The 16,248-nt window shown below is 26.0% G+C and overlaps 1 protein-coding gene across 1 annotated transcript; it reads right to left on the bottom strand.

Annotated features, from left to right (window-relative positions):
• Positions 1-928: 928 nt before the first annotated feature.
• Positions 929-15,968, bottom strand: BBS9 (Bardet-Biedl syndrome 9). Its single transcript, XM_075309001.1, has 9 exons — positions 15,614-15,968; positions 15,182-15,547; positions 10,307-10,414; positions 10,115-10,248; positions 9,117-10,050; positions 2,080-2,296; positions 1,849-2,015; positions 1,663-1,792; positions 929-1,601 (listed from the first exon to the last, which is right to left on the bottom strand). The coding sequence occupies exons 1-9, from the start codon at positions 15,889-15,891 to the stop codon at positions 1,023-1,025; spliced, it is 2,913 nt and encodes a 970-aa protein (XP_075165116.1). The 5' UTR covers positions 15,892-15,968; the 3' UTR covers positions 929-1,022.
• Between the last annotated feature and the right edge of the window lie 280 nt (positions 15,969-16,248).

Consider the following 16,248-nt stretch of genomic DNA (forward strand, 5'->3'; position numbering starts at 1 on the left):
AAAAACAGATTTTTTTTATTTTAATTTGGTAGATTTGTGGTAAAATTTTCTTCAAATTTCATATAATTTATATTCCTCTCCAACTAACAGGTTCTTCAATTTTTAAAAAATAAAATTTTGACTAAATCTTTCTGTAGAAATAAAAATTTGACAAAACCTTTCTATAGAAATAAAATTTTAATAAAATCTTTCTACAGAAATAAAATTTTGACAAAATTTTCTATAGAAGTAAAATGTTGACCAAATTTTCTAAGAAATAAAATTTTGGCAACATTTTTATAGAATTAAAATTTTGAAATTCTGATTTCTATACAAATAAAATTTTGACAAAATTTTCTAAAGAAATAAAATTTTGAAGAAATTTTCTATAGAAAATAAATTTTGTCAAAAAATTTTTAAGAAATAAAATTTTGCAAAAATTTTCTACAGAAATACAATTTTGCAAAAATTTTCTATAGAAATAAAATTTTGAAAAATTTTTCTATAGAAATAAAATGTTGACAAAATTTTCTATAGAAATAAAATTTTGCAAAAATTTTCTATAGAAATACAATTTTGCAAAAATGTTCTATAGAAATAACATTTTGACAAATTTTTCTATAGAAATAAAATTTTGACAATTTTTTCTATAGAAACAAAATGTTGAAAAAATTTTCTATAGAAATAAAATTTTGAAACAAACTTTTTCCAACGATTTTTAAAATAACTACAAAAATATGATAGAAAACTAAAAAAAAATGATATTTTTAAATTTGGTAGATTTGTGGTAAAATTTTCTTAAAATTTTGGTTGATTCTTTTTGGCACGAGTGGCAACCGTGGTAGGTTGCCACCTTTGGTATCACAATGGACTGAGTTTTTGAGTTAGCCTGAATAACGGGCTAATACTATAAACAAGAAGATAGACTTGGTATAATAGGAAATCAATATTTTGGACATCACATGTACTTTATTTTAATGACAATATGTTTTTTTAATTTTAAAAAGCTATATCTATCGAATCATTCAAGTTTCTCCATCTCTCTACCACCATATACCCAAATCATTGAATAATTCATCCGATGACGGCAGTTTGAAATCCTCATTAAGCCATTCGGGATCATTGCTATTATTGTTGTTGTTGTTGGTTTCCTTGCAACCGTATTCCTTTTTATAGCCCATTTTACGTAAATCTTCAGCATCTTCATCATCGGCCTCTTCCTCATCGTCATCTTCTACTGCTTCCAGAGTACATGATTTCTGATAGGGTTTTAAACGTTTAACAGCTCCCGTGGCGGTTTGCATTGGTTTGACATTTAAAATGTCATGCCATGTTTCAGTGCTAACATCTGGAGCTGCTTCCACTTCAGCTTTTTGAGCAACGGGTTGGGGTTCTATTTGTATCTCGGTCATATTTGCAACTTTGGCATCATTGAAAGCCAAACGGATGATACGATCAAAAAATGTGGCAAAATGTTTGCGAAAACGCGAATAATCGAAGGAATTCTGATTGGATGGGGCATCGATCATATTATTTTCCATGGTGGAGGCATTTTTCGAACGATTCAAAGGACCATAGTGATGCAGCATATCAATGCCTGCCGACATGGATTCTTCCCAACTCTGAAAGGGCACATATCAAATCAAAAATTTTACCAGGGTTTATAAAATTCTACCGGCTTACCAATTCAGTCCAATCTTCAGCGGGTGTAGCTAAAACAGAATTTGCTACCTTGACAATTTTCTCCTCTAGATTCAGAGAGGATATAATAATTTTAGCCACCACCAGGGCACAGGATAAATCACATCTTTGCCTAAAATATTCCATCATAATTCAGATTTTATACTTCAAGGCAACTTGCATAAATACCTTAACTCATCCTTGCGCATTTCCACAAGTTTATCACCCTCGGCTATGAGATGATCATAATTCTCTTCGATTTGCATTACCAATGACTCTTTGGGTTCATCTTCGGATTTTTCTTGCAATTTTCTTTGAAGATCCTTAAATTTTTGCCACAATTCATCCAATTCCAACTGTAGAGATTAATTGGCAGATGTTACAAAAACTTGGAAAAATAAGATATTTATCTTTGTTTACCGCTTGTTTCCTTATATTCTCTTGAGTCTCATGATGAACATCAATCCTATGCAGTATTGGCTGAGCTGGTAGAAATGGTGTTGATTTGAGGACATTCTTTATTTGTTGGTTTTTTGGTGGTTTTTGCAATGGTGGCTCAGAGTTTTGAAGTTCTGAGGATTTTTCAACTAAACGTTCCAAAATTAAGGGAAATGTTTCCAGATAGTCAGATTGGATTCTGAAATTGAATGTAATGTTTTCGAGAGTAAGATGAAAAACAAAATTTTCTATACGAATAAAATTTAGACAAAATTTTCTATAGAAATAAAATTTAGACAAAATTTTCTATAGAAATAAAATTTTGACAAAATTTTCTATGGAAATAAAATTTTGACAAAAATTTTCTATAGAAATCAAATTTTGACAAAATTTTCTATAGAAATAAAATTTTGACAAAATTTTCTATGGAAATAAAATTTTGACAAAAATTTTCTATAGAAATAAAATTTTGACAAAAATTTTCTATAGAAATAAAATTTTGACAAAATTTTCTATAGAAATCAAATTTTGACAAAATTTTCGATAGAAATCAAATTTTGACAAAATTTTCCATAGAAATAAAATTTTGACAAATTTTTCTATAGAAGTAAAATTTTTCTATAGAAATAAAATTTTGACAAAATTTTCTATAGAAATAAAATATTGACTAAATTTTCTATAGAAATAAAATTTGGACAAATTTTTCTATAGGAATAAAATTTTGTCGAAATTTTCTATAGAAATAAAATTTTAACAAAATTTTCAATAGAAATCAAATTTTAAAACAAAATTTTTCCAATAATTTTTAAAATAACTACCAAAATATGGTCGAAAACTAAAAAAAAATGATATTTTTAAATTTGGTAGATTTGTGGTAAAATTTTGTTAAAATTTTGGTAGATTATTTTTGGCACGAGTGGCAACCGTGGTAGGTTGCCACCTTTGGTATCACAATGGACTGAGTTTTTGAGTTAGCCTGAATAACGGGCTAATACTACAAATAAGAAGATAGACTTGATGTAATAGGAAATTTTCTATGGAAATAAAATTTTGACAAAATTTTCTATAGAAAAAAATTTTGGCAAAATTTTCTATAGAAATAAAATTTTGACAAAATTTTCTGTATAAATAAAATTTTGACAAAATTTTCGATAGAAATCAAATTTTGACTAAATTTTCTATAGAAATAAAATTTGGACAAAATTTTCTGTAGAAATAAATATTTGACAAAATTTTCTATAGATATAAAATGTTGACAATATTTTCTATAAAAATAAAATTTCGACAATATTTTCTATAGAAATAAAATTTTGACAAAATTTTCTATAGAAATAAAATTTTGACAAAATTTTCTATAAAAATAAAATGTTTACAAAATTTTCTATAGAAATCAAATTTTGACAAAATTTTCTATAGAAATAAAATTTTAACAAAATTTTCTATAGAAATAAAATTTTGACAAAATTTTCGATAGACATCAAATTTTGACTAAATTTTCTATCGAAATAAAATAACAAAATTTTCTATAGAAATACAATTTTGGCAAATTTTTCTTAGAAGTAAAATTTTTCTATAGAAATAAAATTTTAACAAAATTTTCTATAGAAATCAAATTTTGACTAAATTTTCTATAGAAATAAAATTTGGACAAATTTTTCTATAGGAATAAAATTTTGTCGAAATTTTCTATAGAAATAAAATTTTAACAAAATTTTCAATAGAAATCAAATTTTAAAACAAAATTTTTCCAATAATTTTTAAAATAACTACCAAAATATGGTCGAAAACTAAAAAAAATGATATTTTTAAATTTGGTAGATTTGTGGTAAAATTTTGTTAAAATTTTGGTAGATTATTTTTGGCACGAGTGGCAACCGTGGTAGGTTGCCACCTTTGGTATCACAATGGACTGAGCTTTTGAGTTAGCCTGAATAACGGGCTAATACTACAAATAAGAAGATAGACTTGATGTAATAGGAAATTTTCTATAGAAAAAAATTTTGACAAAATTTTCTATAGAAAAAAAATTTGGAAAAATTTTCTGTATAAATAAAATTTTGACAAAATTTTCGATAGAAATCAAATTTTGACTAAATTTTCTATAGAAATAAAATTTGGACAAAATTTTCTGTAGAAATAAATATTTGACAAAATTTTCTATAGAAATAAAATGTTGACAATATTTTCTATAAAAATAAAATTTCGACAATATTTTCTATAGAAATAAAATTTTGAAAAATTTTTCTATAGAAATAAAATTTTGAGAAATTTTTCTATAGAAATAAAATTTTGTCGAAATTTTTTATAGAAATAAAATTTTAACAAAATTTTCTATAGAAATAAAATTTGGACAAATTCTTCTATAGGAATAAAATTTTGTCGAAATTTTCTATAGAAATAAAATTTTAACAAAATTTTCTATACAAATCAAATTTTGAAACAAAATTGTTCCAATAATTTTTAAAATAACTACAAAAATATGGTCGAAAACTAAAAAAAATGATATTTTTAAATTTGGTAGATTTGTGGTAAAATTTTCCTGAAAGTTTGGTACATTCTTTTTGGCACGAGTGGCAACGTAGTAGGTTGCCACCTTTGGTGTCACAATGGAGTTAGCCTGAATAACGGGCTAATACCTTAAACAAGAAGATAGACTGTAATAGGAAATTTTCTATGGAAATAAAATTTTGACAAAATTTTCTATAGAAATAAAATTTTGACAAAATTTTCTATAGAAATAAAATTTTGACAAAATTTTCTGTAGAAATAAAATTTTGACAAAATTTTCGATAGAAATCAAATGTTGACTAAATTTTCTATAGAAATAAAATTTGGACAAAATTTTCTGTAGAAATAAATATTTGACAAAATTTTCTATAGAAATAAAATTTTGACAAAATTTTCTATAGAAATAAAATTTTGACTACATTTTCTAAGAAACAAAATTTGGACAAAATTTTCTGTAGAAATAAATATTTAACAAAATTTTCTATAGAAATAAAATTTTGACAATATTTTCTATAAAAATAAAATTTCGACAAAATTTTCTATAGAAATAAAATTTTGACAATTTTTTCTATAGAAATAAAATTTTGTCGAAATTTTCTATAGAAATAAAGTTTTAACAAAATTTTCTATAGAAATCAAATTTTGACAAAATTTTCTATAGAAATAAAATTTGGACAAAATTTTCTATAGAAATAAATATTTGACAAAATTTTCTATACGAATAATATTTTGACAAAATTTTTTGTACGAATAAAATGTTGACAAAATTCACTATAAAAATAAAATTTTGACAAATTTTTCTATAGAAATAAAGTGTTGACAATATTTTCTATAGAAATAAAATGTTGACAAAATTTTCTATAGAAATAAAATTTTGACAAAGTTTTCTATAGAATATTTTCTATAGAAATAAAATTTCGACAAAATTTTCTATAGAAATAAAATTTCGACAAATTTTTCTATAGAAGTAAAATTTTGACAAATTTTTCTATAGAAATAAAATGTTGACAAATTTTTCTATAGAAATAAAATGTTGACAAAATTTTCTATAGAAATCAAATTTTGACAAATTTTTCTTTAGAAATAAAAATTTTACAAAATTTTCTATAGAAATAAAATTTTGACAAATTTTTCTATAGAATATTTTCTATAGAAATAAAATTTCGACAAATTTTTCTATAGAAGTAAAATTTTGATAAATTTTTCTATATAAATAAAATGTTGACAAATTTGTCTATAGAAATAAAATTTTGTCGAAATTTTCTATAGAAATAAAATGTTCACAAAGTTTTCTATAGAAATAAAATGTTGACAAAATTTTCTATAGAAATAAAAATTATGGCAAAACTTTCTAAAAAAATAAAATTTTGACAAAATTTAAATAGAAATGAAATTTTGACAAAAATATTCTATAGAAATAAAATTTTGACAAAATATTCTATAGAAATAAAATATTGACAAAATTTCTATAGAAATAAAATTTGGACAAATTTTTCTATAGAAATAAAATTTTGACAAATTTTTCTATAGAAATAAAATTTTGACAAATTTTTCTATAGAAATAAAATGTTGACAAAATTTTCTATAGAAATCAAATTTTGACAAAATTTTCTATAGAAATCAAATTTTGAATTTATGATTTATATATAAATAAAATTACTATAAAAACACAATTTTGACAAAATTTTCTATAGAGATAAAATTGTGATAAAATTTTTTAAGGAAACCAAACGTTGACAAAATTTTCTATAAAATTTTGAAAATTTTTTCTATAGAAATAAAATATTGACAAAATTGTCTATAGAATTAAAATTTTGACAAAATTTTCTACAGATATGAAATTGTTATAAGATTTTCTATAGAAATAAAATTTTGACAAAATTTTCTATAGAAATAAAATTTTGACAAATTTTTCTATAGAAATAAAATGTTGACAATATATTCTATAGAGATCAAATTTTGACAAAATTTTCTATAGAAATCAAATTTTGAATTTATGATTTATATATAAATAAAATTACTATAAAAATACAATTTTGACAAAATTTTCTATAGAGATAAAATTGTGATAAAATTTTTTAAGGAAACCAAACGTTGACAAAATTTTCTATAAAATTTTGAAAATTTTTTCTATAGAAATAAAATATTGACAAAATTGTCTATAGAATTAAAATTTTGACAAAATTTTCTACAGATATGAAATTGTGATAAGATTTTCTATAGAAATAAAATTTTGACAAAATTTTCTATAGAAATAAAATTTTGAAAAATTTTTCTATAGAAATAAAATGTTGACAATATTTTCTATAGAAATAAAATTTCGACAAAATTTTCTATAGAAATAAAATTTTGACAAAGTTTTCTATAGAAATAAAATTTTGACAAATTTTTCTATAGAAAAAAAATTTTGACAAATTTTTCTATCGAAATAAAATTTTGACAAAACCTTCTATAGAAATAAAATTTTCTATAGAAATATAATTTTGATAAAACTTTCTAGAGAAATAAAATTTTTCCGAATCAGAGAAATTTTAACCGATTCAGTTAAAATTTGTTACATGATGTCAGTTTAATCATGTAAATTTGGTCCATATCGCTTCATAATTATATATAGCTCCCATATAAACCGATCCTCAAATTTGACTTTTGAAGTCTCATGGAGGAACAAATTTCATCCGATCCGGTTCATTATAAATTAATCGAATTGGCTTAGATAGATGTTTAATCTGCCTTTTTCGTCTAACATACACTGTATATGGAGTAACGTATAGGTTAGAAAACAATCTTAAGAAGTTTTCAAATACGTTGCCATTGGCATCTGATATCGCTACCCAAATAATTCGATTATGGTAGTCTTTCTTTCTGCACAACCCATGGTGGAGGGAACATAAAATTCGGTCTGGCTTGCCGAACTCACGCCGTATATACTTCCATTATTGTAACAAAGTAGATTTTGGAACAAATTTTATTTTATTATTGACTATCTATGATTTTTACTGTGTGTTATAAAAAATCTCTAAAGCTTGTCATATAATCTAGTGCATACTTTTAGGCTGGTTATATAAAACAATGTTGCCACTTGGTTAGTTTCGCTTTTGCTATTTAATGCTATTTATATCTCCTCAAGGATATTTCTATTGCAAATTATATTCACGGATACATTGCTAGAGGGAAAATATCCCAAAATGGGTCTTTTATATGAGTCTCTTAGCTAAAACTAAGGACATAAAAGTCCGAAATAGAATTTTCGTAAATCTATTCGTAAAATAAAGATGACTTTGGAAATTTGGTCAAAGCAATTGAATTTTGGTAGTGACTAAAATCAATTTATCGGATTTTAAGAAAACAAAACTCGAAATGCAACCACGGTTGCCACTCGATCCAAAAATAATCTACCAAAATTTTGAAGAAAATTTTACCAAAAAACGATTAAATAAAACATTTTATTTCGCAGTTTTTGGTTTCTATTGAAAATTTTGCCAAAAGTTTTTCTATAGAAAATTTTGTCAAAATTTTATTTCTATAGAAAATTTTTTCAAAATTTTATTTCTATAGAATATTTTGTCAAAATTTTATTCCTATAGAAAATTTTGTAAAAATTTTATTCCTATAGAAAATTTTGTAAAAATTTTATTCCTATAGAAAATTTTGTCAAATTTTAATTCATGTAGAAAATTTTGTCAAAATTTTATTCTTATAGAAAATTTTGTCAAAATGTTATTCCTATAAAATTTTGTCAAAATTGTATCCCTATAGAAAATTTTGTCAAAATTTTATTCCTATAGAAAATTTTGTCAAAATTTTTTTCCTATAGAAAATTTGTGAAGTACCTCTTAGGTGGAGAGGAATATTTTGCGAAATCTGCCAAGAATTCTACCAACCTATCAAACAGTAGAAAATCTACCAGTTATGGTAGAATTCTTCCGTGAAGGTAACTGGTCAAAAAGTCGACCTAATTATTGCAAAAGTCGAAAAGTGAAAATTTCCCAATTTCGAAAAAGTCGAAGAATTGACTTTGAATATGAGTTTTTCAAATTATGAAAAAAACGAAAAGTAGAATTTTCATTCGAACAAAAAGTGGTCTTCACGCTACCAGGATTTGAAATTTTCATCACACACATGTGTACACTGGACGGCCAACTACATAGAAACGGACGGACGGAAGGGCTGCGCCATTCAGGCATCTACAATTCCTTCGAAATTGTCGAATATATTATACTGGCCAATCACTCTCTCTGTAATGCTGGTGGCAATCATTGAGAGTGAGCCACGTATGAGTGAGCCACTAGACCTAACCTACCGCGAAAATAAATGTTGATAAAAATTTCGTTTGGGAGGAAATTATATTTGTAGGAGAAAGGGATCTTAAAAGAAAAAGGAAAGAATGGCACATTCGTAAAGGTTGTTTTATAAGGTCATCATCGTCTCCACAAACACTTTTCTCTTGGAACGGTATCACTAAACCAATAAAGTTTCCCATAAAAGATTATTCTCTGTCTTTAGTGCCTTACCTTATGCGATTGGAATTTTTTGCTGCTACTATCGTTATGATTTCCTCTTGACTTTCATCGGCTGTAGTTAGAAGAACCAATCCCAAGGCTTGAACATCTGACTCCCAACTTAGAAATTCCGCAAAGAAATTCGTCAACTTCACCGCATTCTCATTTCCACTTATATTGAATGTCAACTTAATGGCAGCAGCTTTTTGAGGTTGTCGTGTCTTGAAAAACATATTCAAAGGTAAGAAGGCCGATTTTTGTATTACTCTGGGAATTCCCTTGGTGGAGATAAACGAGATTATAGCATCTACACGAGCTGTAGGAATATGTAACAAATCACATGTGTAGAAATCCAATTCCATTGTTTCCTTAAAGCCTGCCTGAATATTTGTATATGTTAGCGAATCCTGGGAACATTTAATGCCATCGGGTAGATTTAGGACCACTTGAAGTTCTGCTAAATCACATTTTGTCTGCCACTTTAGTTGGCCAGAACACACGGGAAGATCTTTGAGAGTAACATGGGCAGGAATATCCATTAACATGGTATCAGCATCATCATTGGTGGTCTGTTCGATGGAGAACATGATTTGGACATCATTATAGGCCTTATCATTGATTGCCTTCATATCTTGAATGTCAGTGGCTTCCTTAATTTCTTGCTCCAATTGCATAAATTCATCATGGGCTTGTTTAAATGTAAGCTCCTCCATATTCAAAGGGGGGACTTGAAATATATAGGGATCTGAACCAAGATAACCTATGCGTAATTTACCCTTCGGGCCCAAGGTAACAATTCCTCCCGGCAAACCCATAAGATTTGATCTTTGTATGGCTACTGGGGATTCATGTTTGAATTGGGCAGCCCACATTATATTGGCATTCTCATAGATGAACACTTTTGATGATTCCGAAACAATGATGGTGACCAAACGGGCTGTGGGCTCTAGAACGAATAGGGAGGGGATTCTATTAGAAAAGGGTTAATTATTGTTTGTGACATTACCTACCCCAGTAATAGCCAACCACAAAGGAATGAAAACATTTTGGGGCATAATCCAATTTGAGTATAAATTCGACTTTTCCAGTATCCGAGATGCATATAAAATTCCGTTCTCCCAATATCATTATGGAAGCGTAATCTCTGAATGTGAAAGATATTTAATTTCTATGGTTAGATTATGATTCTTTGATGGACTTACGCCTTTACTTGTACTACACTCATATCCAGTATACCTTCCCCCAAACACACCGACCATATAGGTTGATAATGGGATTTATTAATTGAGGAATGAGAGAGGTCCTGATAGCTGCAAAACAAACAATTTGAATATGATTTAAGATAATGTGAAGATGTGAATATATCGAAAGAGTCACATTTGAAAAAGTCGGACTTTGGGAAACGAAGTAGCAGTGTTGGAGTTACAGATTAGAAGAATTACAGTTCAAAGTCTCAGCTATTCACCAAAGTCAGTGGAGGTATTGTAAACCGAAGTCTATGGGGGATTAAGGCGACATTTCTGTGGAAAACTGAAAACCTGCAAAAAGGAAAGGATCAGTGCGGACAAAATATTAATGCATTGAAATCTCAGTGATGAGCTGTCACCTGAAATCGCAGTGAAGACATTACTGACCGAAGTTTTAGTGGGGAAATCGATAATTTGGTTAGGTATAATGGGAAATCGATCGTTTAGGACACTTAGACTATTCACAGGATGCTACCGTGATGCAATGGTTAGCAATTTCGACCAAACATCAAAAACTTTTTCAGAAATATCCTCTCCTAAGGAAGTTCCTTGTCATTGATGTAAGCATATAATCGGCCAGCACTCATTGATGAGAGACAAGTCCATCATGGTATAACAATGAACTGAATAATCTAAGTGACCCTGAAATATCGGGCAGCCACAATACTTAACCACGGAACGGAATTGAGACCTACCGACTTTTTCAATCATTTAAAAAGTCGAAACCCCGACTTTTCCAAATCTGAAAAAAAAAATCGAAATATCAACCTTCCCAACAATTTAATAGTCAGCACTGTTGCTCTGTAGAAAACTTTGTCATAATTAAATTTTTATTGAAAATTTTGTTAACATTTTATTTCTATAGAAAATTTTGTCAAAATTTTATTCCTATAGAAAATTTTCTCAAAATTTTATATCTATAAAAAATTTTATCAAAATTTTATATTTTTGAAAATTTTTATCAAAATTTTATTTCTATAGGAAATTTTTTTAAAATTTTATTTCTATAGAATATTTTGTCAACATTTTATTTCTATAGAAAATGTTGGCAAAATTTTATTTCCATAGAAAATTTCTTAAAAATTTGATTTCTATAGAAAATGTTGTCAAAATTTTATATTTATAAAAAATTTAATCAAAATTTTATATTTATGAAAATTTTTATCAAAATTTTATTTATATAGGAAATTTTTTTAAAATTTTATTTCTATACAACATTTTGTCAAAATTTTATTTTGTGGAAAATTTTGTGAAAATTTTATTTCTATAGAAAATTTTGTCAAAATTTTATTTCTATCGAAAATTTTGTTAAAATTTTGTTTTGTAGAAAATTTTCTCAAAATTTTATTTCTATACAAAGTTTAGTCAAAACTTTATTTCTATAGAAACATTTGTCAAAATTTTATTTCTAGAAATAATTTTGTCAAAATGTTATTACTACCGGAAATTTTGTCAAAATTTTATTCTTATAGAAAATTTAGTCAAAATTTTATTTCTATAGAAAATTTGGTCAAAATTTTATTCCTATAGAAAATTTTGCCAAAATTTTACTTCTATGCAATGTTTAGTCAAAATTTTATTTCTATAGAAAATTTTGTCAAAATTTTATTTTTATAGAAAATTTTGTAAAAATTTTATTTCTATAGAAAAATTTGTCAACATTTTATTTCTATAGATAATTTTGTCAAGATTTTATTTCTATACAAATTTTTCTCAAAATTTTAAAAAATGTTATCAAAATTTTATATTTATGAAAATTTTTATCAAAATTTTATTTATATAGGAAATTTTGTTAAAATTTTATTTCTATAGAACATTTTGTCAAAATTTTATTTTGTAGAAAATTTTGTGAAAATTTTATTTCTATAGAAAATTTTGTCAAAATTTTATTCCTATAGAAAATTTTGTTAAAATTTTATTCTTTTAGAAAATTTTGTCAAAATTTTATTTCTATCCAAAATTTTGTCAAAATTTTATTTCTATAGAAAATTTGGTCAAAATTTTATTTCTATAGAAAATTTTGTCCAAATTTTATTTCTATAGAAAATTTTGTACAAATTTTATTTCTATAGTATATTTTGTCAACAATTTATTTCTATTACAAATTTGCTGTCAAAATTTTACTTCTATACAAATTTAGTTAAAATTTTATTTCTATAGAAAATTTTGTTAAAATTTTATTCCTATAGAAAATTTTGCAAAATTTTACTTCTATGCAAAGTTTAGTCAAAACTTTATTTCTATAGAAAATTTTGTCAAAATTTTATTTCTGAGAAAATTTTCGCACAATTTTATTTCTATAGAAAAATTTGTCAAAATTTTATTTCTAGAGATAATTTTGTAAAAATTTTATTTCTATAGAAAATTTTGTAAAAATGTTATTTCTATAGAAAATTTTATCAAAATTTTATTTCTTTAGAAAATTTTGTCATTATTTTATTTCTATAGAAAATTTTGTCATTATTTTATTTCTATAGAAAATTTTGTACAAATTTTATTTCTATAGAAAATTTTGTCAAAATTTTATTTCTATAGAAAATTTTGTAAAAATGTTATTTCTATAGAAAATTTTTTAAAAATTTTATTTCTATAGAAAATTTTGTCAAAATTTTATTTCTATAGAAAATTTTGTCAAAATTTTATTTCTATAGAAAATTTTGTCAAAATTTTATTTCTATAGAAAATTTTGTCCAAATTTTATTTCTATAGAAAACTTTGTCATAATTTTATTCCTATAGGAAAGTTTGTCAAAATTTTATTCCTATAGAAATTTTCTCAAAATTTTATTTCTATAGAAAATTTTCTCAAAATTTTATTTCTATACAAATTTTTCTCAAAATTTTATATTTATAAAAAATTTTATCAAAATTTTATATTTATGAAAATTTTTATCAAAATTTTATTTCTATAGAAAATTTTGTCAAAATTTTATTCCTATCTTGTCAAAATTTTATTTCTATAGATCATTTTGTCAAGATTTTATTTCTGTAGACAATTTTGTCCAAATTTTATTTCTATAGAAAATTTTGTTCAAATTTTATTTCTATAGAATATTTTGTCAAAAATTTATTTCTATTAAAAATTTTCTGTCAAAATTTTACTTCTATACAAAGTTTAGTCAAAATTTTATTTCTATAGAAATTTTTGTCAAAATTTTATTTCTAGAAATTATTTTGTCAAAATTTTATTTCTATAGAAAAATTTGTCAAATTTTATTGCTAGAGATAATTTTGTAAAAATTTTATTTCTATACAAAATTTTGTCAAAATTTTATTTCTATAGAAAATTTTGCCAACATTTTATTTCTATAGATAATTTTGTCAAGATTTTATTTCTATAGAAAATTTTGTCCAAATTTTATTTCTATAAAAAATTTTGTCCAAATTTTGTTTCTCTAGAAAATTTTGTCCAAATTTTATTTCTATAGAATATTTTGTCAAAAATTTATTTCTATTGAAAATTTTCTGTCAAAATTTGACTTCTATACAAAGTTTAGTCAAAATTTTATTTCTTAGAAAATTTTCTCAAAATTTTATTTCTACACAAAGTTTAGTCAAAATCATAACATTTGTCATGATTTTATTTCTAGAGATAATTTTGTCAAAATTTTATTTCTATAGAAAATTTCGTAAAAATTTTATTTCTATAGAAAATTTTGTCAAAATTTTATTTCTATAGAAAATTTTGTAAAAATTTTATTTCTATAGAAAATTTGGTAAAATTTTATTTCTGTAGAAAAATTTGTCAATATTTTATTTCTATAGATAATTTTGTCAAGGTTTTATTTCTATAGAAAATTTTATCCAAATTTTATTTCTATAGAAAATTTTGTCCAAATTTTATTTCTATAGAATATTTTGTCGGAATTTTGCAAAAATTTATTTCTATTAGAAAATTTCTGAAAATGTTGTTTGTGTAGAAATTTTGTAGAACTGTGCTATAGAACGAAGTAATTTTGTTATTGTAACTACATATCGGAGTATTAGGGATGAAACTGCAGACCAAAGTATCTATGTAGGAACTGCAAAACGAAAACGAAACGAACTACAGGCCGAAACGAACTACAGGCCGAATGCGAAGAACTACATATCGAAGAATTGAAGATCGAAGTATTTATGCAGAAACTGCAAAACGAAGCCCTAGTGAGGGAACTGTAGGCCGACAACTCAGTACGGAAACTTGGCATTGACGTTGCAATGGAGAAGTAGCAAACAAACAATGTCAGTAGACCGAATATTTCGTGGGAGACATGTAGACCAAATTGTCAGTAAGGGAAATGTTAGCCTTAAAAATTTTGTGAATTTTCTGTTTGGGAGGAATTGAAGCAGCTACAAAAGCTCAAGTAAAAGGGACTGCAAACTGCATACTGCAGTGTTACCAATTCTCAGTGAAGAAACTACAGAACCAAATTGCAGGGGAGAAACAGCAAATCAGGCCGAATTCTTAGTCGATGGAATTGCAAACCGATGTTTCATTAAACCGAATTTTAAGTGGAAGAACTTCAAGTCGTATTTTTTCAGTCATTGGGGAAATTAAAAACCAAAGTCTCTGAGGGATGAAGAGCACATCCAACACTCACTACCGCAAATTTGCAAATGAGGGACTACAAACCAGTATCAATATGAGAGACTGTTACATGGTCACCATCCAAAAATAACATTTTTGAGGCGATCATATTCCTTCTCTGGGTGTATCAGCGTGAACATGTGCCTACCTTTATATACGTCCATCAGTTCATTTATTGTTTGTAAGATTTTGTTACCTCAATTTTTTGGTGTCCAGTTCAATTTTTCCCAATTATTACAAAATGTCCATAAACTCTGTACTTACGTATAACATTCCAAATTCCAAGCCGATGCCAGACGAAAGAAACAATCAGTCCTCTCACAATAAGCCACTGGCGTTGGCAATGCACGATGACCGGGAAATTTACATTCATACGATATACCATCCTGTTCGAAGAAAGTCAACGAACCATCCAAATGGACAACACAAAAGAATTCCCTACCCTTAACTTTGCCAAAGTGACCTTTGCAAAATGAAAAGGCTGTACGGGCAAAACGATATTCGGTGAGTTGTTGTAAATTCAGCTGGGCCCCATGTTCGGCTACCCCACTAACATGGACGATGTTATAGATGACCAACGAATTGGGATGTAGCAGGGCCAATTGATTGGTATTCTCTTTGCGATTGTTACTGTAATCAATGTTGCAGTTGTAGTAGCAGATTTATATACTCTGGAAAGTGTCACCGCATACTTACGAACTAAAACGTCCTGCATATACACCCAGAATAGGATTTTCAGTTTGAATTTCCAAGAGTAAATCAGTGGGTTTATAACCCACGGTATTACCATTGGCATCTTGCTCATAACTGGGATAATAAATACTCAATTGGCCTGTGTGTGAACCCACTATGACATAGTCCTTTTCTTGTTCCTCCAAACCAAAACGAGCACATAGTAAACTGGCCACATCATAGTTTTCATTCAAGTCTGGACATTGTGACTCCCACCAACTGCAAACATTGAATAGGGACATCGTAGTGTCTTAGTTTTCTTTTTAAGATTCCACAAAATTCACTTTACTACAGATTTGTTTTTATTTTCATACTAAAACCCTTGAAGTTGAACTGGCTATGTGTGCCTAGTGATCGTTGCTAAGCAACTCCCATGGAGATTGTGGCAGTTGTGGCAGAAGGGTTCATGCGCCCTGGGGATTTTAAGCTATGACTGTAACGTCGATTCCCATATTTAAAGGCAAATATGGTCTGGTTGATTTTTAAAAGTATATTCGAAAATTAAAATGATTAATATTCAGTGAGAATTTACATATACATTGTCACAGTTATCACGTTAAACTATTTCAGATAAAATTGTGACTTTTCGACTTCTACAA

The sequence above is a fragment of the Haematobia irritans genome, chromosome 5 (assembly GCF_050003625.1).
Source record: "Haematobia irritans isolate KBUSLIRL chromosome 5, ASM5000362v1, whole genome shotgun sequence".
Lineage (NCBI taxonomy): Eukaryota > Metazoa > Arthropoda > Insecta > Diptera > Muscidae > Haematobia > Haematobia irritans.

Coding starts and splice junctions, on each gene's coding strand:
- BBS9 (XM_075309001.1), bottom strand. CDS start 15,891: ATGTCCCTATTCAATGTTTGCAGTTGGTGGGAGTCACAATGTCCAGAC. Junction 15,548..15,613: donor TATGCAGGACGTTTTAGTTC/GTAAGTATGCGG, acceptor CATTGATTACAG/TAACAATCGCAAAGAGAATA. Junction 10,249..10,306: donor AGTGTAGTACAAGTAAAGGC/GTAAGTCCATCA, acceptor TTTCACATTCAG/AGATTACGCTTCCATAATGA.